The sequence below is a fragment of the Strongylocentrotus purpuratus genome, unplaced genomic scaffold, assembly GCF_000002235.5.
Source record: "Strongylocentrotus purpuratus isolate Spur 01 unplaced genomic scaffold, Spur_5.0 spur5_scaffold_7, whole genome shotgun sequence".
Lineage (NCBI taxonomy): Eukaryota > Metazoa > Echinodermata > Echinoidea > Camarodonta > Strongylocentrotidae > Strongylocentrotus > Strongylocentrotus purpuratus.
The window spans coordinates 8016053-8042161 of record NW_022145613.1 but is presented as its reverse complement, the minus strand read 5'-3'; the positions used below and the strand labels follow the sequence as shown (position 1 = coordinate 8042161).

General features: G+C 38.2%; 2 protein-coding genes across 5 annotated transcripts in view; both read right to left on the bottom strand.

The window, feature by feature from the left end:
- The window catches only part of LOC752458 (vacuolar protein 8), a 56769-nt gene extending 42330 nt beyond the window's left edge, over positions 1–14439 (bottom strand). Inside the window, exon 1 of one of the 4 annotated variants that reach the window (XM_030974837.1) lies at positions 14301–14439. The gene's annotated coding sequence lies outside the window, so the exon portion shown is untranslated. Of the gene's footprint in view, positions 1–8820; positions 9076–14300 lie in introns of those variants that run through there. The other 3 variants (XM_030974840.1, XM_030974836.1, XM_030974838.1) reach the window with 3 other exon arrangements.
- Positions 14440–15188: 749 nt separating this feature from the next.
- Positions 15189–21015, bottom strand: LOC583297 (testicular haploid expressed gene protein). The gene is made up of 5 exons (XM_795126.5): positions 20855–21015; positions 20663–20756; positions 18397–18461; positions 17932–17998; positions 15189–17438 (listed from the first exon to the last, which is right to left on the bottom strand). Exons 1-5 carry the CDS (start codon positions 20871–20873, stop codon positions 16877–16879), a joined length of 807 nt encoding a protein of 268 aa, XP_800219.1. The 5' UTR covers positions 20874–21015; the 3' UTR covers positions 15189–16876.
- Positions 21016–26109: the final 5094 nt, after the last annotated feature.

The window sequence follows — 26109 nt, the reverse complement described above, 5'->3', positions numbered from 1 at the left end:
ATAGGGACTTTTAGATAGAGTGGACGAGAACACGACGAACGCCGACTGATCATGCGTGTCAACGTACTTAACTGCCCATGTTGACTACAATTAGAAATCTTTTAGATTGCACTCAATGATATACATGCATGCAGGAAGTAACACTATGAACATCACAGACAAAGAAAGAGGACAAAATATCCAGTTCCTCATTCTACCCTCAACAAAAGAACATCCCTTCACTGCTATTATGTAAAAATGTGTGGAACAGGTGATTATGCATGTGACACCTGTTCTACACATTTTTTTACATAATAGCAGGGAAGGGATGTTCCTTTGTCTACCTGTGGAACTGTATATGTTATGCGCACGCGGCATAGCTAGTACCTTGAGCATGTAAAGGCGCTATATAAATATCAATATGTACTAGATTTAGGAAAATCAAGGTTGACGCATTCTCGATCATCGACTGAGACGACGTAACGCATGCGCAGTGCCTTAAAATGACGTCACACGTTGCAGTCAAAGCTGTTGACGTGCAAATCTAAAAGTCCCTAATATCAGACTGACAGTGTGCAATCATGAAGAGTATTCAACATTAGATGGAATTGAAAATGGAGACACATTAGTACCAAGGTCGCTAAAGCATTTTATACATAATGACTGTAGATAGGTGCGGTATGGATGTTGCTTTGCTGCAGCACTAGTTGGAGGTAGACTTTCTAACTGAAAGGATGAACTCAGAGAACTGCGACCAATTGCCCGTTTGTATGCAGTGTGACGGTAGTCATCAAGATATTCAAAACTGCTGGCCGCATAAAGGCTTCCCCAGCTCTTTTTTTAACCCCGTCATGGTGCTTCCACTGCGAATGTATCAAGCAAGTCATAGTCAATTTTCTTGTGGACCATATTGCCGAAACCGTATTACACCCTGTCACAGCATAAAGACACATCAGGCGATTTCTAATGACATAACCTGCGTCTATGAACAAGGGAAGGGGCACCTTAAGACACAATGCAGGCTTCAGTCATCCGCCTGGGTGGGAGTCGAACCCGGGATCTTTGGTTCGACAGACGGACGCTTTACCGACTGAGTCAACTCGCCTCCTGCATAGGTTGACAGTTGTGGCCAAACAACTGATTGCAGCAAGCGACCACCATCTTAAACAAAGAGACCATTTCTGGCAGGTTGGATTGCTTGGTGAACGAATTCAGCAGGAGTCCTAGAGAACTCTTTGTTGGCTTTCGCATCACCCCACCTCTGAAAGGGAAAGTGCCTGTGTGCAAAGAACTAATCCATCTCAGTGTTGTTATTCAGGAAACATGTGATTCTGTTGAACAGTAGTGTTGGGTTGACTTTTTAATATGTGCTTTGTCCCCTGATTTTCTCTCTCTTACTCTTGGCACCAATGGTCTTTACCTTGTCCTTACGATGTACGTAGCTTGATATCTGTAAACTTCCTTCCATGCATTTGTTTCGGATGCCGCTACTAGGCCGATTCGTACAGGTTAATGACAATTAACAGATGAGCCAGAGACGATGCCAGTTGACAAGGAGACCAGGCAATTAGTATCAAATCCAGCAAATGATGATGTGCCTGCAACCATCAAACAAAGATACATCTATCTTTATTGTCTCTTGACCTGGTACTTTGCTGTATGTCTTTATGCTGCTCTGATGTACCAGTGTGTACTCCGGTGAACTGTTCCAGTTCATCACAGGTATGAACACAGCAAGGAAGTGCATTAACCCACTTAGCCAATGTACTGTCTGTGATTCCACGTCCACGAGTCATTTCTCAAGATGTTTTCAGCTGCCGCATCAGGAACTTTTCAATGGTCTGATCAGAGGAGTTTCCACCCCAGAATGAATCCACATGGCGGATGGTGCATTATCACTTTTCTGCGACTTGTGTATATTCATTTCCTGGCATGGTTTGCTCTAGAGCTTCCATCTGTTGTAAATATAACCTGGCAGATTTGACATAGGGAAGATGTCCAGCCTGCAGCATGGAAATGTTGTATCATTTCCCTCACACAGCTGAGATGGTCCCCTGTCCTTTCAGCTGGAATGAAACATTGCAGAAGAGACACATAATTGTCGGATATACTGCAACCAAAGTTATCCTATCCTACTTTGTCCTGCTGCCCGGCAATGAGTTGTGAAATGATCTGACTTTAACTGTTTGACACACTCCTTCTCAGGTACATCAGTCACCTTCGTGTCCTGGTTGAGGAGTGCACCATACATATTTGCTAAATGGTCCTTATCTATGCTGTCTAAGATGCCAGGTTTACCCATCAACAGGCCAATGAGGGCAGCTGAAGTAAGAATTTGAGCACGAAGAGAAGGGGAAAATGCATGACCAGATTGCATTATGTATGACAGACCCTTTGGCGTACACTGTCTCCCATAGCTCTGCAAGCACACTTCCGCCCATGACGTGGCCTATATGCTGCCAAGATATGACATGAGGAGGTGAAATCCACCAAGACGGACAATTACTTTTCCTAGGTCTTGAGAAGAAGCTACAATCTCTGCTGCCTTGATGTACGAGGACTGGTTAAATGTTACTGCACATATTCTTAAGTTATGTTTTTCACATTGTGAATGTGCAAAGTATAGTGCCGTGTAGATGGTACTCGGATAAAAGGGGTCTAAATTTATGAAGGGCAGAGTTTCAATTCTCGTACTAGTCACTCTGCATGGCCACTTTCATGAAACCACTCCATGAAGGACATGTTGCTCAAGATGTCTATCTGTTCACGTGAGCCACACTTCCGGTGTTTATACACAGCTATTCCAACAATATTGGCGACAGAAATGACCTGGTCTACTAGCAGTGATGATACGGCATGTGCTATTGAGGTGCATTTCCTGTTTGAAACCGTGTGACTTTTGCCTTTGCGACATTGGTACTAATGTGTCTCCATTTTCAGTTCCATCTAACCCGGGCATCTGACGTTGAGTACTCTTCACGGTTGCACACTGTCAGTCTGATGTTGTTGAGGATGATGGAAGCAGCCATATGTGTGCATGTGTGTGTGTGTGTATGTGGGTGGGTGTGTGTATACTTTATGTATAAGAAGTATTTAGTTATTTATTGAAAGGTTTATTTGTACTGATATGTATTTCAATGGTGCTTTTCTAGTATCGACATTTGATTGCATTCATAACTTATCTACTTTAATACAATGAGATAAAATTGGAAATGGTGGCCATTTGGGGTGCCAATTTAGATTTCGGGAAGGGCTCAAGTGGTTTTACTGCTACTTGTGTGTTTTAAATTGTGTTAATAAGTATTTGGTTGAGTTCCTTATGCTGAAAAACATATATTTAGACAATTAAATTTTGTTATTTGGGTTATCTAGTTGCACATTTATAAGAAATACAGGAAATGGCGGCAATTTTGGCCGCCATTTTGGATTTCGGGATGGGCTAAAGTGGTTTAAAGCTACTTGTGTGTTTCAAAATTTATCAACATGTATTTTAATGAGTTCCTTATGCTAGAAAACATATATTTAGACATTTACATTTTGTATTTGGGTTATCTAGTTGCAAAGCTATAAGTAATTTAGGAAATGGCGGCCATTTTGGACGCCATCTTGGATTGCGGAAAACGCTCAAGGAGGATTCATGAGGACTTTTAGTATGTTATTCTAGACATATTCCCGGAGCTATCCTGAAAAAATCAGCTTGTTATGGAAAATGTCCAGGTTGAGGCCTATTTTTACCTAATGCTCTTGGCCTAAAAGTACTTACGTACTCTCCTTCTCATAGAGAACCAAACAAAATATGGGAAATCAGAATGTGTCTGAATACTGAGACTAAAGTCAAAGTAAATTCTACACAATCTATTTTGGAATTTTTTTTTTTCCCTCCTAAACAAATTGAATTCTAAGCAATGCTCTTTTATCAAGTAGTCAAATAGATCAGGTCAATTCAAAAGTCAACCTACATAATGTAGAATGACTTCAATAAAAAGAAGAAAAAAACAAAAAAGAGATCAATACAAAATTTGAGGGAAATCTTAATTATGATGGAAATTTTAATTATGATGGATATCAAACTTTGGAATTTTTAAATTTGTAATAGACTCTAGCAAATAAAAACATCAATTGTGGCAATCTATATCAGCTGTTAAATTTTTGAATTTCAATAGACGCTGATGGAAAAAAAAACTTATAGCAAACTATATTTTCAAACTAGACTTCTGTACTATATCTGTTCAGTTTTTCTCTTATTACCTTAGGTATACAGCACACACACACACACAACAAAAATTGCCCCTGACCGTGGGTTCAGATTGATTGTCTGATGTGCTTTCAAGTCATTGTGGTGAAGGAAAAAATTCTGTGTGAATTTGCTGAGTACACGTATAGGCAGTTTTACAGCAATAGTTCAGGTTGTACATAATAATTAACCATGGCTTACCATGTAATTAAACAAAATGCATTGTCTTCAGTTAAAAAGTACGCACGATGAGAAAATACAATCAAGTTGGATAATAACAGCCATGTTTAACAAAAGCATGCACTGTGGAAAGTTTGCTTACTAGATTACAGCACTGATACGAGAGATGCCTTTAAAACTTTACAAAGCCTTGCCAAGTCTTCTCTTCTTTTAATCCTAGCTTTTACACGCTCTAAATGTATGCCACAATGTGTACATGACACACAGTAGAATGTGGTAATATTTTACTCATACATTTCTGTGGGTACGAGTCTCCATTTCTGTACACTCTACATAGAAAGGCTCCATAATTGTAAACCAGCTACTGAACACTAAATGGTTGTAGGCCCTACATATAAATCTGTACCAAATGTTTTCTTCCCATGTTTAATTATCAGGGAAAAGTTTGAACAAAATAAACTAATAATAAAATATCAAAAGGTGAAATCTCTACTGTGGAGAAATTTAAGAGACTTGGTATTGTTGCTGTGATTGTACTGGCAGACAACTTTTCCAACCTGTAAAAACTACCTGGTCTGACAGATTCATCCTCCTCTATAAATGTATTGATGACCAAAGAAAATAAATATATATATTAGACCTTACAACAGCTCATTTAAAAATTACATTTTCATTACAAATCCTCATTGATTTCATTAAAACTTTCATTCGTTGAGAGAGAACAAAATTGCCTCAAAAAAGCTCAGTCCATCCTGATAATAAGTTAGGTTTTAATAAAAGTAGAAAGTAAAAGGTTGAGCAACCTTCATCAATAACTAAGAATATGAAAGTGTATGAAATTTTCTGTACAGAGCAAATTGGAGGACCTCACAAGATACATCACAGTGTTAACAATTTGTGTTTTAGTGATCATCTGACGACAACTTCTAAAATTCATAACTTTCCTAAATTCCTATATTTAATTGGATATTGCTCAAACTTTCATTTCTGAGTGATTTCAAGTAAGATAAGCGAACTTGTGATTGTGATGACTGTAATCTATCAGGCCAATAATCAACATCTGTTATCCCAGTATGGAGTAGAAAGTGTAGGCTTAAACTTTATGAAAAACAGTGATCTTGATCATGAGTACGTGCTGGCTGTCATGTAACTTTGGCCAAAGTGAGTCATGTAGTCTGGCAAGTGAGTGCTAAACTTCCTCTAAAAATCTGACGCACTTGACAGATAAGTTGAGCTTGCATACTACTTTAAGCACTTGTTGTGCAAAGAATTGCTTAGTGCTTCTGAATAACCCCTACTTTGCCATGGAAATTAAGAGGAATGATTGTAAATAAACAATAAAAAGTTTTTCTGTTAACTTTCACGTATCAATCAATTGATGGGGCATGATGGGGCATAAAATGTCTCCCATTGGGCAGTGTAAGAAAAAAAGGAAGACATATAATGAACATGATGAGCATTTGTTGGCTGTGGTATAACTCTGGGCCAAAGTGAGTCATGCAGTCTGGCAAGTGAGTGCTAAACTTCTTCTGAAAATCTGACGCACTTGACACAAGGATGAGCTTCCATATACTGCACTTGCTGTGCAAAGAATTGTTTATAGTGTTAAAAAAATAACCCCTAATTTGCCATGGAATTACCGTAAAGATAATATCGTAAATCGACAATGAAAAAGGAAATCAAAATTGTAATACATCTATATCAATCAATAGGACATAAAATGTCTCCCATGGAAGTTGTATAAAAAAGACATGTACGTCATGAAGTCATGTGCTTATTAAAGTTGGCTGTCGTGTAACTTACTGTACATTTAGAGCCAAAGTGAGTCATGCAGTCTGGCAAGCAAGTGCTAAATCAAATTCTGACTCTCTTGACAGAAGAATGAGCTTGCATGTACTTTAGATGTATACATGCAAGTACTTGGAGCAGATACAATTTTCAGAATGTTCTTAAAGTATTAACACAAAGATCAAAAGTGTTTTGAATTGATGCAAAACTCATATTATTTCGAAGGGGAAGCCTTGCCAATCAAATACAACAACTCTTCTCTTCAAAATATGTTTGGGGCCCGCAGTAATCAACTCTCAAAAATGTTAGTTTTGAGATCCAGATTTTCTGCCTTCAGTGGTCCTTTGTAGAGCGTCAATATTTGTGACGTCACATACGGGACACGGCTGGCTAGCTGCATACTGCTATACGGCACTGAGCTGTTCGTCCAGTGTGTGACGTCACTATTTAGGGCTCGCTACGCTTGTGTGTTTGACTTACATTCAGGGGCGTTCAGGGGTCTAAGGAGGGTCTTGAACAATTGCATTTTACGCCTTTCCATGATATCTATATGATTTCTCAGCAAATTGTTCGTGTTTTTCAAGAGAAAATCTTTCCATCCATATGTAATTTGTTTTAATTATGAGTTGTTAGTGAATTTTCTTTGTGTAGCTCCTTTAAAGATGAAGTTGAGTTCTGGTCATGCGATTGCATTGTGAAAGAAACGGTGTGGAATCGACCAGAAAAGGTTGATCATCTAGCATATAAGAATTTGTGTGTATTGCAAGGTTCTGGAATCATCAAAATGAAAAGAAATTTGGCCAAGTCTTGGTAAAGTTACAAACACTGTACACAGAAAGATGTATATGGGACTACATGAACATGTGGGGTAAAAATCCTACCCCTGAGTTTTGCCATGTTACATGACATATTTAGAATATGAAGGCATTTGAAGAGCCATGCTTTTCAGGGAACATATTAGTGCTGTAACATCACGGATATCTCCAATTCCGTTTAACCGCCAGTCAAAACCGGACGGTTTTCGGTTAAACGATTAAAAAAAAAAAAAAAAAAAAAAAAAAAAAAAAAAAAAAAAATTTTTGGCCAGGTCCGTGTGAAAAAGCGGGAAGGACTTTCATTTAACTGCGAGGTGCAGTTGAAGGCACCGATTTGTACTTGTGAACTAGTCACAAATAATAGTAACAATGTCAATTTTAGAAGAATGTGTAAGATCATTAATGTAAATTAAAAACAGTAGAGGACCTAGGATAGAACCTTGTGGTACGCCATGTGTAAAAATTGGATGAATTATTATAATAAACTACCTTTTGAGAGGATTACTTTTAAACCAAGATGACAGTGTTGTTCTGGTTTCCGAGTGGTGAGTCATCACACCTATTACCGAGCTGGGAGATATTGCCAGGCATAGTGCCATAAATCAAAACTTTAAAAAAAAAATTATAAAAAAAAAATATATAAAAAAAATTATTAAAAAAAAAAAAAAAAAAAAAAAAAAAAAAAAAAAAAAAAAAAAAAACGGGAAAACGAAACCGCCCAATTCTCGCTACCCCAAATAGCGATTCTGCCGAGATCCGGGGAAAATCCTGAAAACGCGCATTGCATTATGGGATAGCTTTTCGACATTACAGCTTCCTGTGCAGGCGGCGCGATAGCGCAAACGTAAAACGCCGTCGCCACACAACGTGTATGCACCGAATATGTCGTCTGCTCGGTCTTGTTTTTTTTTCGCAAATATTTCAACGTTTATTTGAACATTTCATTCGTTGTTTTTTGCGTCTTTTGACATCAGTGACGATGGTTTTCTTTTGTGAGGCTGCACAGTGCTGGGCTCATGATTCCAAGCGTAAGAACCCTGAAAAATGGGGGTGGATGAAGGCCGTGACTTGGGATGGGACTCTATACCGGAAGTTGTAGTGACGACCCGAGAGAGTGAAAATTACCTCGTCTCGCGAATTTCGAGATTTTCGTACCTATTTAGGGTAGCGAGAATTGAAAACGGAATCCGCCATGGGCGGTCGGATACCGGACGGTTAAACGTTTGACTACAGCACTAGAACATATCTTATCTGATGTTCTTCCACACTTGCATAATAAGAATGATAACGCTCACAAATTATCGTTCACCTCTTCCCAGAACTCAACCTTCTCTTTAAACAGGTTGAATCATTGGATGGCCTTCAAAAAACACATTGGCCCACATTCTGCCAGCTATACATGTATCAGTTGAAAGTCAAGAAATATTTTACAGTAGCAAGTTTAGCAACGGCAACTATATACCGGTAGGCTCCATCTAACAAAAGACCTGCTACAAAAAAGATTGATCTACATGTACCGGCAACCTCTATTCAGATGTAATCTATCACTACACATGATAAAGTACTACAATCATTACAATGTCAATTTCTCGACAGGCAATGTTTTCCCACGATTTTGATAGGTTCTATAATATAATAACCAGATTCCATCAGTATACCTTAGTATGTACTGGTACGATGTTAGCATTATTACGTGTACACCTCTTCATTGTGTATTGGTTATTCATACATCCACACTTCTGCATTAACATACTTCACTTTCCCTCGCAAACTCTCCTCAGACCTTATCTCAACACATTAATATAAAACACTACTTCATTTTACCTTCGCACGAACATGCATCATCCAGCTCTAAGAACTCCCTGTGTGACTGAATTTGAACAATGGTGTATGAAGATACTCACCAAGTTGGCATCTTCTCCTGCCCATCCATTTACAGGTAAACACAAGACCACACGGGTTCAAGTGCTTTGTTCTACAGCTCGATATAATGGCCAAGCAATGTTGTGCATTCATCATGTAATCATTCACTAACACAATAGCAGCTAGCTACCATCGATGGAAAGGTTAAATCCATTATGCATGCTCAAGTGCAAGCGCAGGGCCCACAGTTGGATAGTCTACTGTGCAGACTCGCCTTTACATGTATACACAAGGAAAATAAACATCAAATAAAAAATTATAGCCTAGCTCCCCCCCCCCCAACCCCCAAATAATAAAAACACACACATGTAGTGTATACATACTAAAGATACCTACATGTATATTTTACAGGAGCTCTTTTTGGATTCCATGACAGTCAGTAGTATACTGTACAGAGATTTATTGTTTCTTGCTTCTTCTTTTTTGTGTGGTTTTTTTTTTTGGGGGGGTCTTCTTTATACTTAATTTTCAGCTTTTGCATGGCTTTCCTGAGCCTACTCACTCAGGGCTCATATGCATCTTCACTGATCCCCTCCCCCCCCCCCCCCATCCAGACACACACACCCAAATAATTTATGTACATGTATTTAGTATCAAACATAATGTACATAACAAATGTTCTGGTCTATTTCAACATTCCTTTACATGTATATATTATGATCTACCTGCAAAAGTTGCAGTATTCATTAACTTCTAGAGAATTCACTAGATACAATTGTTTTAGTCTTAATAATAATACTTATAGTCATTTCAACAATTGTAATTATCACCATCATCATTGTTTATTCAGTTTCATTTATTAAATTTCATTATTATAACTATTGTTATAATAATCATCATACTCATTATTATAGTTTCTTAAAGTTCTATCAATAAACACTGATCAATCAGACAGTGCTGAATTGCTGATTCTAAAATACAAGCAGGCCTATAAATATGTACTTCAAAACATGCATTAGAATTTAGAAAGTTTGTTCCATAATTTGTTTCTCGAGAATTCATATTAATTTCTTTCACATAAATTTCTCTTTTTTTCCTATCAGGCTGACATCAACCATGAAACATCATCTTTTTGAAAAAGTTAGTGAAAACTGTGAAAAAAGTTCGTAGCATACTGTGCATGATGGAAGATTGATTTGATGTACCGGTAACTTGTAAAATCACATGATTTTATTTCGTTTTTTACGCCCTTTATTTAGCCAACAGAAAGGTTTTCAGAATATTTTCAATTCTTATGACGCATATAATTATATGTAATGCTAAATACTGTTGAATAATTTGGAATGGGTGATGTAATCTGAAAATCTAGAGCAACTACTTTATATGTCACTTCAGATTATAGAACAGGGGCGGCTGGCTGGCATTCAATAATACAGAACCCTACTAGTACTACCCTTACATGAACATGTTCAACGCATTTGTCAGCACTCTATTTCAAAAGACATCTGGTGATTTTCAGTAATCGATGACTCACAACTTGCTATTCCATCGAGTCTTGCTCATGCTCACAATCAGATCTGGAGGGTGTTTCACAAAGATCCTAAGTTGAACTTAACTCTAAGTTGAACTTCAAAATTTGGATAGCCAAATAGCCTTAAAATAAAATATATTCAAAAGAGAAAATTCAAGTATTTTAGACTTTTTTTTATAAATTCCACATCGAGAACATGAACTCTCCTTGATAATAGAAAATATGAATGATTTGAATCAACACTTTCAGCCTTTTAAAATGACTTTTACAAAATATTTTCATAGATGCAAATGGCTCTGCATAATGGTTAAGTCCAAATTAGAGATAAGTTCAACTGGGGATCATTGTGAAACACCCCTCTGAACTTGGCAGGATCTCAAGCAAAACTCCTGTTTTTGAAAAACCTACAGTGTACAAGTATGCCTCCTGAATGGCTTTATTGTTCACAAATGTGCCAACCCTGACAATGGCTATTTCATATACACATTTTCTCCAAAATATATCCCCCCCCCTGCCCTTATCGCTTTTAACTGGGCCTACATGTACATGTAGTAAAAGGCTTCATAAGCAAATAATTACAGAGTACTCTGGCGGTTGAAGAAAAAAAATAATTGCAAAGGTGTCTTCACGGGTTGAATGCGAGGGAAAATATAGTTCAATATAGGATTATAGCCCCAGAGGTCACCAAATTGTAAATAAAATGTGATATCATAAGAATGTGCAATATATTGCCAGCAGTTGATGGAATTATCTTAATTCCTTTACTACCTGTGATTGTAGTTATTTGGGATAAAGCAACTGTACACTCTTGTGCTTGAAATTTTTATGACTTTTTTGTCAGTTGCAGAGTGTTTTAAAATGAGCACTTTGCTGCACTACTTCAAGATGATGTACCTAATTCAATGGAAGCAGATTTTAATTTTTTTCTTCATATTGCTAGTTTACATGTACCTGCTTCAGGGAGTCTTCAAGTATTAATTACTCTGCGACAAATTTTGGGGTTTCCAAGTTGAAAGTGATATTTTAAAAACCTCAGACAAATCTGGGCTATGCTCGACACCCTCTAGGAGCCAATTATACAAAGCAGTGCAGCATGCAGGAGTGCAAGTAGACTAGCGCTGCGATGAGTAGTCGAATGCTCGAGTACCCGCACTGTTGACAACTACTCGAGTACGATTTCTCGTACCCGAATATTCGGCCGCAAAAAAAAATAAATAAAAATCCCGGTCACCTGGCACTGTCCAGGCCCACACTTACCCGTGCCAGGGAGAGCGGCGGCCGCTGGCATCACTATGAATATGACTGACAAAGAAAGCGAAAAAAAATATACAGTTCCTCAGGTAGACAAAGGAACATCCCTTCACTGCTATTATGTGAAACTGTGTAGAACAGGTGAATATGCATGTGACACCTGTTCTACACATTTTTACACAATAGCAGTGAAGGGATGTTCCTTTGTCTACCTGAGGAACTGTATACTTTGTCCATTTTCTTTGTCAGTCATATTCATAGTGCATGGTACCGTCGGTAAAAATGTTTCCCAACTCAAGCACTGTAAAACTCACCACTCAGAAACTGGGACCAAATGTCTGGATTTCTGTTTGGACTCAGAGGAAAATGGATTATTCTGCCATCCTCGGTTTTTAAAACAGCATTGTTTACTGTTATTATTATTATTATTAAATCGGCGCCTTCAACTGCAACTCAAAGTAAAATTGCATGCATTTTCGGCGACGTGGGATACTGCTCCAGTGGTATTCGCTTGTAAGCCTGGGAGTGTACTCGGGTACCTCATTACACCGTTGTGCACAGCCTTAAAGTAGACAGAAAGCTTCATTCTCTGATATTGAAGGTTCTCCACTAACTCTATACAGAGACTGAAGTATACCATGTACAGATTAGTAAGGGGAGTTTACGCAGTGAAGTTTTGTGTGTGATTGCCAATCTCATCACGCGCAATAGCTTTAAGAAAACGGATAGATAAACTTCAAGAAAACAGACAGATCAGCTGAAAGTTTCCTGAAACTAGTAACATGCTATATTTTTATGTATTAAAAAGATTTCTGATGTTTTATTATTTATGTAAATTAGATCTATTTTCTTTCCAATCATAATTGGCTAGTTAATTTCTTTCCATTGTGTGCCCAGCAAGGGTTACTATCTGTGTATGGGGGTCATTGGAGAAAAGTTGCCAAACATCAGTTTTTATTCCCCATGCCATACAGTTATTTCTGTCTAAGTATGTACAAGGTACATCATGTGTATAAGTCATATGACATATTGTTTCGTCCGAAACTCGCTACTTTACAAACTCTGCAGGATAAAATTTAATGTCTATGGAGAACGATTTTGCTCAATGGTGACACCTCACACAGGCAAACTCTAATTAGAGTAAAGTAGCCCGTTTTCGGCCACTTAAGACAAAATCCTTTTTTTAGGACCCTTTACTTCCTATTTATTATCATTTTTTGTTCAAATCATGAAGCAAATATTATTATTATTTAAACAAAAAAAGAATCCCAGAAAAAAAATCACGAATTGCCATGACAATATTCATTTCAATTTTCACTGTTTTGGAGCCAGTTATCGGCCGAGCATTTCAGTTTACGGCCGCATGTACAAAGTCAATAGGAAGCGCTCGCGCGCGCCGTGCGTTTCCGTGCTGATGTACAGCACAAGCGGGCGGAGCAGGTATCCCACGCCGGAGCTCCCGAGTGCTCGCCTGGCCGAAGACAGGCACAGCGGTGATCGGAAGTTGGAATCTGAATTAGACAGAGATATCGTGTGTGCGTTGCGGTGTGCGGCTGCATTGATTTAATACATGCGATGAGATACTTTGAGCTTGCGACTAGCACAAAATCGGGCTCTAAATCTGAAAAATACTTGAAATAAAGCTCATTTTATGGTACCCATATTTCTTACAGACACGCGTAAAATACTCGATTTTTCAGATTCGGGTAGCGGGACCGCCGATTACATCGCTAAAATGTGATATTTTAGGATATATTTTTCATTGCAAATGTGGTTCTTCAGTGACACTGGCATGGTATGGTATGTGTGGGATATGTGTTATGCTATTATGCGATGTATTTTAGAGTGATTTTACCTTGCATCCAACCAATCGGCCGAAAACTGGAGCTGGCCGATTACCGGCTCCTTTACTCTAGACTCTTTTTTTCAGAGGAGTTGAAAAACATTAAAAGTTGAAATTGTACGAACTACCTCTTCACCTCTTCGTAAACACAGACCGATTCATTCTAAAAAATAAGGATCGGCTGCATTTTTGCAGACGTTTCATATTTTTGATCGGCATGTTTGCGATGCGAAAAACGGATTTAGCAATGATTTTCTTGATCTAGGTCTATTTTACATTGACTTTGTACAGAGACTTTCATATTATGAGCGATAAATCCTTGGGAAGACGGACAACCCTTAAAAGTAGACGGTAAACTAGGGTTATTTATTCAAGAGGAATCCATTTTTCGCATCGACAGAGGGCGGTCCGGTAACCCGAAACCCGCAGAGCGCCTGACAAAAAACGTCCGCGAAGAAAGGCAGACGATCCTTATTTTTTAGGACGCATTTTTTCCACTTTTATGAGGACGATCCTCATTCTCAGTCTGATAACATGAACAAAATTACTAGAGTAATAATTGAGCCCCGATAACATGATGCCCCCATATTAGTATTACAACACACACACACAAAGAGGTGCTCGAGTTCGAGGGTGCCAGGTGCCCCAAAACTAAAGGCCCAATCGGCTGGACTAGTGTTACCAGCAACGCACCCCCCATACATTTCATGTGTCTTGCACTCGCAGAATTTTCTACCGCCCTGCTTACATTCACAACAAGCACAACTCACAGCACAGATTGCGTGAAAGTTGTCATGATCATTTGATTTTACATACCTCACAATCAACAAGATGACTAAGAAAGTTCCAGACGATAGTTTCAAAATGAGAAATAACCCCAGAACCAGATATCTCAATCAAATGTTCGGACAGTGATAGCCTCGGCCTCAGCTCAGCTTTGCTCTGCATATCTCTGGTCTCTCATAACATAGGTCTATACGCACAACAACAACACTTACGTACGTGGTCGTGTCGTAGTCTAGTAATTTCAGTCGTTAGAACGAGGGTGCACGTTCAATTAACAAAACCTACCGGGGGCTGCTAAACGTTTTGCATGCATAAGGTAAACTTTCCGTTGTTGAAATCATAAATGGTCTGAATTTTAAAGCTAAGAAGGGCAATTGGGAGGGGGGGGGGGGGGTGCCGACTGTACGTGCCTAGCCTGTAATAAATGCATGCAAGCTGGCGCCCTAGCCAGATTCAGGAAAAATTAGAATCTACAAGAGTTTTCTGAAGAATAACAACATCAAGTCAGAAGGTAGTAAGGTACATGAAAATATGATCGTTTGTTTTGTTTTTGTTATCTTTTGTTTAAGTATTGTTGTTATATAGCGCATCTATACTTAATTAATACTCCACTGTGCTGTGTCTGTGATGAAAACAAGAAAAGATGAAAAGTACCGAGTAAGAAACAATTAGCAGAACCCAGAGAGGGAGATAGAGAGAGAGAGAGAGAGAGAGAAAGAGAGAGAGAGAGAGAGAGAGAGATGGAGAGGGAGATGAGAGAAAAACAGAAAAGTAAAACAAAAGGGACTAGTTGATAGCAAATGCATATAGGCATTACAAAATATTTGTCATGATTATATTCATACCGGTAATTAATAACATCTCCATTCACTCGATATATCAAGTCTTGTAAAAAAGGACAAAAATGGAAAGACGATATACATTTCATGAACCAAGTATCAACTGATTTATTGACTTTCTGCTTCAATGAGACACAGGCATGCAACATATAACAATATTTATCCACAACCGAAAAAAGCAAGAAAATAAAATATAAAGTCACATATTTACATAGACTGCATAGATAAATTGCGCAGACATTGAGACAAATTGCATAGCACAACTAAAGGATTGCTAGCTTCATGATAGCAAACATATAATACCAAGTATAGCACAAGGAAAATTTAGAGTATGAATCCCAAAAGAGGATTTTTTTATTAGACATTTTAAAACAATTGAGGGAAAAGAATGATTTGTCTAATTTTTAAGATTGCAGATTTTTGGCATAACCAACTTTTTAATTTTTATTACAGTCTATAATTCAAAAAGTACCCATTGCTAACAAAAAGCACTTGTTTTAGTAATTTAGTTAAGTTGTTATAATTTGCCATTGTTATTGATTTTCAGAAATGATTAATGTTACACATGAGCAAATTTGTTAGAGAAGTGTTGCAGATGGTATTCAATATGATTTGATTCAATAATAAGATTCGTACAAGCAATACCAGTTTTCAAGATTTATCTGAATCAAAATAGATTATTTCATATACTGTTTCTTTCTTTATTTCATACTGTACTTCATGACTCTCAAGCAGTGAGCTTTTCAATGAATAACAAGATAATACTTTGTAGACGAGTCACTATATTGACTTGAATATGCACACACAAGACACTTTTTGTCTTCCTTTTTTTTCTCCACTGAATTCAATGTTTTATTTTTTTTATAAAGACCTTGCACACATACTGGTGATATTTAAAAATGTAGACTAATACGGATATCATTATTTTCATTCATGTCAACAAAGGATCTCCCTTTTGCATTGGAAGAGATTTCCTACCACGAGTAGGCATTTGTTTATAATAAACCATGTTTAGGACACTTAAATGATAAAACAAGGTGAATGATAGCATACATACATGTTTATATCCTTGGTAACGTCAAAAGAACAGACACTTTCATTTTCACCCTACTAATGGCTAATATATTGCATAAACTGATATGAAGTAGTAAAATAAGTTAATTGTATTCAAGCCATGTAGATGTATGCCTATTAATGTCGGTTTCCATGATTTTGTCTAGGTCTACACTCTCAGCTCAGTTTCTAAGAAGTCAAGATCGAAGGAACGATATTTTCAACTTTCTTCATAAATGAGGGGGAAAAGGGTCTTTACCAACCTCAATATGAATTTCCATCCTTAGAAATGAAGGCACATTTAAACAGTGGAAGTAGTCACAATATAAAAGCACTTCATGAAAGTAATGAATTATCATTAGGCACTTATAACCGCCAGATATTTTTGGAAAACCTCAAGAATTTATCATATTACCAAATGTAGAATCAAATGAAAAACAGAACCTGAAAAGAAATTTGTATCACAAGGAATGTTATCAATAAATCAGTCAAAATCTTCAGAGTTTTTATAGCACGCCATTGAAATATTTACAATGTTTGTGTGCATTCTTTGAATAAACAATATTGCAACATACTATGGCTTAAAAACAGAATGGATAATGCTCATAATATATAGACAACAGGATAATAGGATAATAGTGTCTTTTATGCTGTCCCCTTGCTTGAGATACATGCATCTTTCATAATTCAAATATTCATCTAAATCAGTATAATTTATGGAGCTCCAGCCTTCTTTTGCCGCACCTTTCGTGGTATAGGTGCACATAGTTCATCTATTCTGGGTGTGGCTCTTGCATGGACGGCTGCTGATGAAACCTTGTATGGGTCAAAGTACTCATTCTTGCCACGACTCTTTGGCCGAGCAAGCTGTTGTAGTCGCAATGTAGCAATGGCTTTCAATGTGGAGTCTTCTGTGTTCCACCTTATGGGGTTGGCGAAACGGAAGTGATTGTGTAGCGCCTTGGGTTCTGCCAGAGTTTCAAGGCGTTCCGAGCAACGAGCATTCTTGGCAGCAGATGAAATTTCATTGTCCCATACGTTGATGTCAAAATCCCAACTGTCCTTGATCTGAAGAGGCTGGTATGTCTTGGGCTTAGCCAGGGATTCGATGCGCTCAGATGGACCGGCTTGCTTAGCACCTTTGGAGACGTGTGTCATCACAGGTCGGTGGAGGGTGAAATGTCGTGCCCAATCCTTTGGCCCGGCAAGAACGGTAACACGATCACTTGCTTCAGCGCTTTGGGCTGCTTTACTAACTACCGACTTTGGTGAGGGTCTGGAGAGAGAGAGAGGGAAAAACAATATGATAAAAACAAATGTTCAAGACTGATCATTACAAATGTGCTCAGATTTCTCCCCTTGTCCCTGCATCTGAGTGTTTTAATTATACAGTTTTGCTTGATTGAATCTGGTTATACATGTGCAGACATTAAGACCCATTCCAGACAGACAAATTTGACTTGATTTGTGAAATTATGCAAATATTTTACACATGCATGCTGGACCATTTTTGTTGGCTGCCAGCAAGAAGACTGTTACTGCCATTGAAACCACATGGCTAATGTATGTACATGTATACATCTCTCTTATGCAAATAGCCAATTTCTACATCTAAAATGGACAACAGAACAAGTACAGTCTGAACATTGTGAAGTAATGGCATCTGAGAAAACATGGAATCACTATAACATCCAAAGCATTTTGGTGTGATATCTTTCCCACTAAAAATAAAAGAAATGCTTGGATATAAAACTCTTGTCTGATCTTACCTGTCACTAAGGTATCTGCTATATATAGGCTTGTGGTTGCTAAGGCTTCCCACCCAGTCTGTACAAGCTGTGAAGAGAATGAATAAAATATATACCGTAGATGCTTGGTGAAATATAGTTTAATCATGAACTACTTGTATCAATACATTATCAGGTTTATTTGACACATATTGATGAGCAAGAAAGAATGTAACAGAGAGATAGACACAAAATAGAAAGAGAGACAGCACGTTTTTCTAAAAATTCTTTCCTTTTGAGATTATTAAATGAGCTTTATTGGTCTTGTACAAGACATCATAAAATGAGGTGAATAGGATCAAAATTTGAAATTTTTGTTTGTTTGAACTTTATTTTTGTTCAGGTAATGAGACAGATTGCATTTATTTTCAAATTTTCATGAATTTCATGACTAAACAATATTCTCAATAACTGTTGTTATATTTAGTTATATTCTCAGTAACTTACCAAATTTTGTTGTACCATCAGATCCTGGCATGAGAGGGGGCTTGTCTACCCAATAAACAGACCTCCTGTAATAGCATAAGGAAACAACATATGCAAAAATGAGTTTTCAAGAAGTGTGACTTTCACCAAAAAATACCTGACGCTTAGTTTCAGTGGTATAGACACCACAATGGGATGTTCTTGTTGGTGAACTTGTACTTATGACAGTTTCATGAAATGCTACCCAGGTTCATAAATTGAGAAGTTAGATATCATTCAAAAAGGATTTTATGAAAATAGAACAAGATTGGTACTTGTCTCTTGCAACTACCAATAATTTTTCTAACACAGCTTTGTAAACTTGGTAGCACTGCAGGCAGTAGCGTACACCTGATATTTTGAAGGGGGGGGGGGGGTTTAACATGTTTAAATCGGGCCGAAAATTTCGCAACGACTCAGCCAGCCGCTGAATAAGCAGGGGGGGGGGTTGGGGTAAGAGGAATTTTTTTTTTTTTTTTTTTTTTGGTCTCGAAATTTTAAAATTTGACATTTTGCTCCGTTGGGGGGGAGGGGTAAGGTCACCTTTTTTAGGTCAGCTATTGGCATAATTTAAAAAAAAAAAAAAGGGAGGGGGGGGGGGGGTTTGATTCGAAATACACACATAAAACAAAATTAAAGGGGCTGAGTCGTTGCGAAATTTTCGGCCCGATTTAAACATGTTAAACCCCGTAGCGTACGCTACTGCCTGCAGTGCTACCCCCCTGCGTACGCGCCTGACTGCAGGGATTAGAAAATATTTTTTTTAGTTGTACCTACTAGTACTTCTACGGAGAGTGCCACAGCTCGTAACAACAGAGGCATTGTTGTGACACATTTATAGTGTAACCCATGACCTATCCAACTTCGATAGCAAACAATGGGAGAACTTGGGTCATGGGATCAACCATGGACCTACTACGAAGGTCCATGGGTCAACCAAGAACATAAGGTGTTTGACAAAAAATGCTGGATACAATAACAGGCCAACCTTGCATACAAAAGAAAATCAATATACCCCCCTCATGAGTGGCTAAGCAAGCACAATAAACAGAGTGCTGCTATCATTACACAAAGACAAGGCTACTTGACTACTTGGAATTTATTGGAGACCATTACAGTAGAATCATCCATCAAGAGTTGAAGAAAGTGTGAATGTGACAAACACTGTCAAATGAATTTCCTAGGTAATATGGCGAGACACAAAGATACTTGTCTGGAAAGAAAGGCATAGTTTTCTGGTGATTCGGTGCATACCTCGTCAAGGTAGAGCATGTATACCAGATAGAAATCCTCATGAATAATATCTACCTCTACATGTACATCTACAGTATGTGCAATTTACGTTATGATTTCCGACAATTATGCCTTATATGTTGAGGCATCTTCATGAGCCACAACATTCTGCTGAGCTACCTTAATGAACTTTATACATGTATTTTTATAACATGTTATTGAAAGAACATTTACAAATTGTTATTGAATTGTTTTATATGTGGATTTCATCAACTGACGTGGAAAGCTTATATAGAAAAGCAAAAATAAAATATGATTACTATTATTTTCCTGCGTTGATAAATTCCACAATCATGTATGGAAATATCATCTTTAGCGCAGAGTTACGGCATGCAGAGAAGAAGCAGAGTTGAATCATAAAAAGTTGTTCACCCTGCACTACAGATCTATTTCACATATTCCCAACAAAAGCATACTGGTAATAGTAAAATACTCTCATGAGTTGAATAATAAATAGACTTTATACTTGTCTATCTATCTATCTGGATTGTTTTTTTATAGGGATCCAGTCAGATGAACTTTAAACAGAAATAAGCCTGAAGAGCTCTGAAGAGCTGCTCTCTGTACTGTACAGTTCATATTGTTTAGTCTATAGATCTATTTGTTTATCTAGATCTAGATCTATTTAGATTTAATATCTCATTAATTGCAATTAAACTAGACATTTGAAACTGACATGTACTGATAAGTTACTTGATTTGTGTACTTTAAAACTCAAAATCTTACATTGTGATAACAAGAATGTTTTGAAATATCGTCCTGGCAAAAACATGAAAGCATTCAGTTTTTATTCTCCATTTAATGAAATTGGGAAAAATTAAATTGATGGAAGTTTCACAACAGTAATGAACTACATGACATTTTATGAATCTAATCACTTAACTAAATTACATGTTTTTAGCTCTATGATGTCCTTTTTATGACCAACCGTTAACCGGTCGGGTACGAAACTCACCTGTCCTCGCGGTATGTTGAGGGCAGCTGCTTCGGGCGTGACAGCACGTCCAGCCGGGGCGGCCGCCGAGATGATTGCGAACCCGATTGCGAAGCTGAAATTAAAGAAGAAAAGTCACAATTTATTTTACAGATAACAACACAGACACGATGAATTTAATATTTTACTTCGACTAACTTCATTGTCACTTACCTTCTACTTCTGTTGCCATTTTGTTGAGTTTAAGGGTGAAATATACTAGGTTCTTTGCGAAAAATGATAGTCGATAACGAGAGAGGTCACTCCCCGTGTAGGCCTACGTGTGTAGTTACGGTCCGTGTGTGTTTACCACGTTGCCAAGGCCTAGTCTCCCCGATGAATGGTTACTACGCGATCGGTCTTACTTCCGCACTACTCATGACAGCTAGCTGATCGTAACTAGTCTATGACATTTACCTTCATGAAATAATAAATCTAATATTTTACAAGATCTCTTGTTGTTCAGTAGCTTTTACATCATTCCCATGAACTATATCAACAAAAAATTATTCAATATCATTAGATAACTATAAAAACTAAAATTATCAATAAAAAAATCTCACATAAAAAACAGAATACGGAAATAGTTTGAAACGCAAGTCTAAATAGAACTCAGAATGAATATTCATTAAGCACGTGGACGTTGCCGTTGTTTACTTTCCCTGATCGTGTGTCTCAAAATGAGAAGGGGGTGATATGAGGTGCAGTGATGGGATATATTAGGAGGCCGAGGTCTGCCCCTTCATATTGCTATATAATCTTTATTGATAAAACATTACCCTTTTCACGCGTTTCTTTTTGGTCGTGTGTACATAAAATATTTGACAGGGCCCCTCGGAGGCCGCCCCCAGCTCGGGCCTGTTGGTTTTCGTCATGTTCCGATACAGTATCGTTGAACACTTTACGATGATACTGAACGGGAATGAAAGCCATCTCAGTCAACGGTGTCGATTTGTATCCGTAGTTGGGGGGGATGATAGGTGCCAAAATATTTTAGGCAATGGATCAAAGCAACCAAGAGGTAGAAGCGTGTGGCAGGTTGCACCCCCTCCCTTACAAGTTATTAACTTTCTCAAGTCACCCTCAATAAAGATAACATTTCAGAGAATATGGGACACATGTGGGTCCAAAATGGGCTTGCAACTTAGGTTATTATCCCCTCAAGCGCGTAGCAAGGATTTTATTTTAGGGGGGTGGTAGTGAGCACGCGAAGCGTGCGAATCACTTACCTAGCGCGCGAAGCTCGCTCCCCAGGGAGTGGGTACAGGGAGGGGGGGGGGGGGTTCCTCTAATAATTTAATGAAACATCAAAGCTTCCGGGGACGCTTTGATGTTTCATTAAATTATTAGAGAGAGAAGACGATTCGTTGTACTGTTCTCGACTCTTAATCCTTGTTTGAATTAAGTTCCCATTCCTCCGCGCGTAGCGCGGAAGCTCTGTCATTTCATTAAATTATTAAAGAAAGATGACGATTCGTTGTACCATTCTCGACTCTTAATCATTATCTGAATTCAGTTCCACCCCTTCCCGCGCGAAGCGCGGAATCTTTGATGTTTCATTAAATTATTAGAGAAAGAAGACGATTCGTTTTACCGTTCTCGACTCTTAATCCTTGTTAGAATTAAGTTCCCCTTCCTCCGCGCATAGCGCGGAAGCTCTGACATTTTATTAAAATATTAATGAAAGATGACGATTCGTTGTACCATTCTCGACTCTTAATCCTTGTCTTAATTCAGTGCCCCCTCCCTCCCGCGCGAAGCGCGGAAGCTTTGACGTTTCATTAAATTATTACGGAAAGAAGACGATTCGTTGTACCGTTCTCGACTCTAAATCCTTGTCTAAATGCAGTTTCTTTTGACGTTTCATTAAATTATTAGAGAAAGAAGACGATTCGTTGTACCATTCTCGACTCTTAAGCATTGTCTGAATTCAGTTCCACCCCTTCCCGCGCGAAGCGCGGAATCTTTGATGTTTCATTAAATTATTAGAGAAAGAAGACGATTCGTTTTACCGTTCTCGACTCTTAATCCTTGTTAGAATTAAGTTCCCCTTCCTCCGCGCATAGCGCGGAAGCTCTGACATTTTATTAAAATATTAATGAAAGATGACGATTCGTTGTACCATTCTCGACTCTTAATCCTTGTCTTAATTCAGTGCCCCCTCCCTCCCGCGCGAAGCGCGGAAGCTTTGACGTTTCATTAAATTATTACGGAAAGAAGACGATTCGTTGTACCGTTCTCGACTCTAAATCCTTGTCTAAATGCAGTTTCTTTTGACGTTTCATTAAATTATTAGAGAAAGAAGACGATTCGTTGTACCGTTCTCGACTCTTAATCCTTGTCTGAATTCCGCCCCCCCCCCCTTCCCGCGCAGAGCGCAAGCTTTGACGTTTCATCACATTATTAGAGAAATAAACGATTTGTTGTACCGTTCTCGACTCTTAATCTTTTTTTTCCTTTCTTCTTTCTGTCTCTCTCCCTCTCTTTTTTTTGGCCGGCATTTTTTTTTGGGGGGGGGGGGGGGGATGGGCGACCGCCCCCACCGCCTCCTCATCACCTGGCTACGCGCCTGTATCCTCTTTGTCTCTCATTATCTCTCTCTCACACTCTCTACTTCTTTTTTTTTGCACTTTTGCGCTTCGCGCTTAACATTTAGCTCGTTGCTTTTTTAACGCTGCGGCTTTGCATTTGGCGCACTGCATTTCTATGATGCTGTTGATTGAATAATTGAATAAATTCATCAATTCCTGATGAAGCTATATGAGCGGTTGTCTCATTTACGTATGTATTATGAAAATGAGATAGCAAAATGTGTACATTGATGGTCATCTTGCGAGTAATAACCATTAACTACTCTCATCGGACTCTCATTATTAATTTTTCTCTTCATTTTTTTTTTTTTTTTGATGGTGAATTATTGGGGGGGGGGGGGGATGATTGTACAGGCCATCCCCCCACCTGAAATATGGGGGGGGGGGGGGGATATATCCCCCCATCCCCCCCGGGATCGACACCCATGATCTCAGTACTTGGCATTTGTTATCCCTAATACGGTACTTACTATTTTAAAACTACGTACCGATAAAGTATTAGAAATGTTAGTATAAACGAAGATGTTCGAGACAGAATAGGCAAGCTAATATAACCAAAACTTTACAAAAAGTCATTTAATTGTGCCCAGTAATGATTGTGTTTATCCATGCAGGGCAGTGTTGTAGTGCCTTGATGTTTGACGCCTTATATAAGCTTTGTTTTCCATGCCTTAACGGGCCTCGGCCTTTGGTTTGGATGCCTCAGCCTTGGCTATGATATTTTCCAAGAAAATTCAAGGTATTATCATTTTATAATTTTTCAATTATTTTTAAAAATAGTTTGGTTACTTCGTGTGATAGCTTTATGATATTAAGGCAATACTAATTTTAGCTCCGTAAATATTGTCATCTTCAACAGCAGTATAACCACTATAAAACATATACCCCTCACCCCCCCTTTTTTTAAACTAAAATTGCCTTGCATGGGTGGCACTGTCTTGAAGGGGGGCAATAAACGCCAATGTGAGCGAAAACATATATAGATAAAGAAAAATACGCAAAAGCGAAAGAGAGAAAGAAATTTTAGACAAGCCATTATGCAGTATATGCACCCACAAAATAATAACCTATCCGTTATAAACTGTGCTTCGTATTCTGAAGGTAAACACAAATAAATCATGCGCTTCAATAGAAAATGGGGGGGGGGGGGTGAAGAAGACGAGCATGACAAGTATTGGTGATTCCAGGGGCGGATCCAACCGGCGACAATAGGGGGAGGGGGCCCAAATCTTGAGAAAAATTTAGCGCTGACTCAGCCGGCCGGTGAATAGGCGGGGGAGGGGGGGGGGGGGCAATTCGTGAGAAAATCAGTTTAGCAACGATTCATCCAGCCGGTGAATACGCTGGTGGGGGGGGGGGGGGGGTGGTGATGGAAAGGAGAACCACCACATTTTTTCGGAGTGGGCGAAAATATTATTAATATATATATTTTTTATTATTATTATTATTTTTTTTTTTTTTTTTGGGGGGGTGCCCACTTTTGTTTTTTGCTTTAAAAAAAAGATTAAATTTACGTTATTATCCTACTTTTTGGGACTGGGGGGGGGGGGGTGCCCAGGCCGAAAAAATCGCTACGCGGATCCGCGCCTTGGTGATTATAAATTGAACCTTTGCAGACTTACCCCGGAAAGGGAAATTAAAGGAAAGGAAAGAAAAGGAAAAGGGAAGAAAGATAGGCTAAAAATGCAAGTTAGCCTGGACCCAGAGCACTCACTTATCCGTATACAGGTCAAGGATCCGGTCCAGGCCATGCTCCGAGATTAGGGTATTTTCAAGTCAGAACTATAGCCCTAATTCGTGTTTTAGGCCTATATGATTTAACAAAAATGGAATAAATCCTGGCACATGACGTATTGCAAAAGATAATTATAAGACAATAAGATTATGAATAAAAATAACAAATTATTATATGAATAACAATGATAAAAATGATAATAATTACGATATTATATAGCAACAACACCAATGATATATATAATAATGATAATAATAATGATTATAATGATACTGCTGATATTACACTACTATAGGCTACTACTACTTCTACTACTGGGAAGAAGAAGATGAAGAAGAAGGGGAAAGGGAAGAATAACTTCCTCGATATAGTAATGATTATATTCTCTATTATTGAGAGAGAGAGAGAGAGAGAGAGAGAGAGAGAGAGAGAGAGAGAGAGAGAGAGAGAGAGAAAGAGAGAGAGCAAAGCCCGGGTTCAAATTCAGTATTCATTAATTTATTAAACCATGCAGGTGCTGATGATTATTTACCTGCCATGTGATTGCAATACATAAAAAATAGCACGAAGTGCCGTTTATTGTCATCAAATATTGTTCCAAATTAATTACATTGTAGAGACGATGAACAAGAATAATAATGCGAGGTCGTTAGTTATGAGAATGTCAACTTTCTCAGCTTAATGATCCGAAAAATAGAATCAACCGAGCGGAATCAACTGAATTTTTTAAAACAACAATTGAACCTTTTCCCAGAAAGCCTAACATTTTATTTTTCTCCCCATTCAAATAGCATTGTAAAGGCGGTGAAAAAATAAGAATAATATTAACAGTTCGTCGTCAATGGTTAGCTATTATGTTCACTTTTGTATATCTCTCAGCTAATTCATGCGAACAGTGGACTCAACCAAGCGCGATCAACAGTGTTAAACGAATTTGTCACGAGTCCTGAAATTTCAATTTGTTGAGTAGCAATGACGAACGACTGTCGTTACAATTCAACAATCGTTGCATATTTTGATTTTCCCTAAAATTTACCATGAGACATCAAGCCCCCAAGCGCGTAGCCAGGATTTCATTTTAGGGGGGGCGGTAGTGAGCACGC

Excerpts from the sequence above, each read along its gene's own strand:
- LOC583297 (XM_795126.5), bottom strand. Across the intron at positions 17,999-18,396 it reads TGATGGTACAACAAAATTTG|CTTGTACAGACTGGGTGGGA; the intron begins GTAAGTTACTGA and ends TTCTCTTCACAG. Across the intron at positions 17,439-17,931 it reads AGCAGATACCTTAGTGACAG|ACCCTCACCAAAGTCGGTAG; the intron begins GTAAGATCAGAC and ends CTCTCTCTCCAG.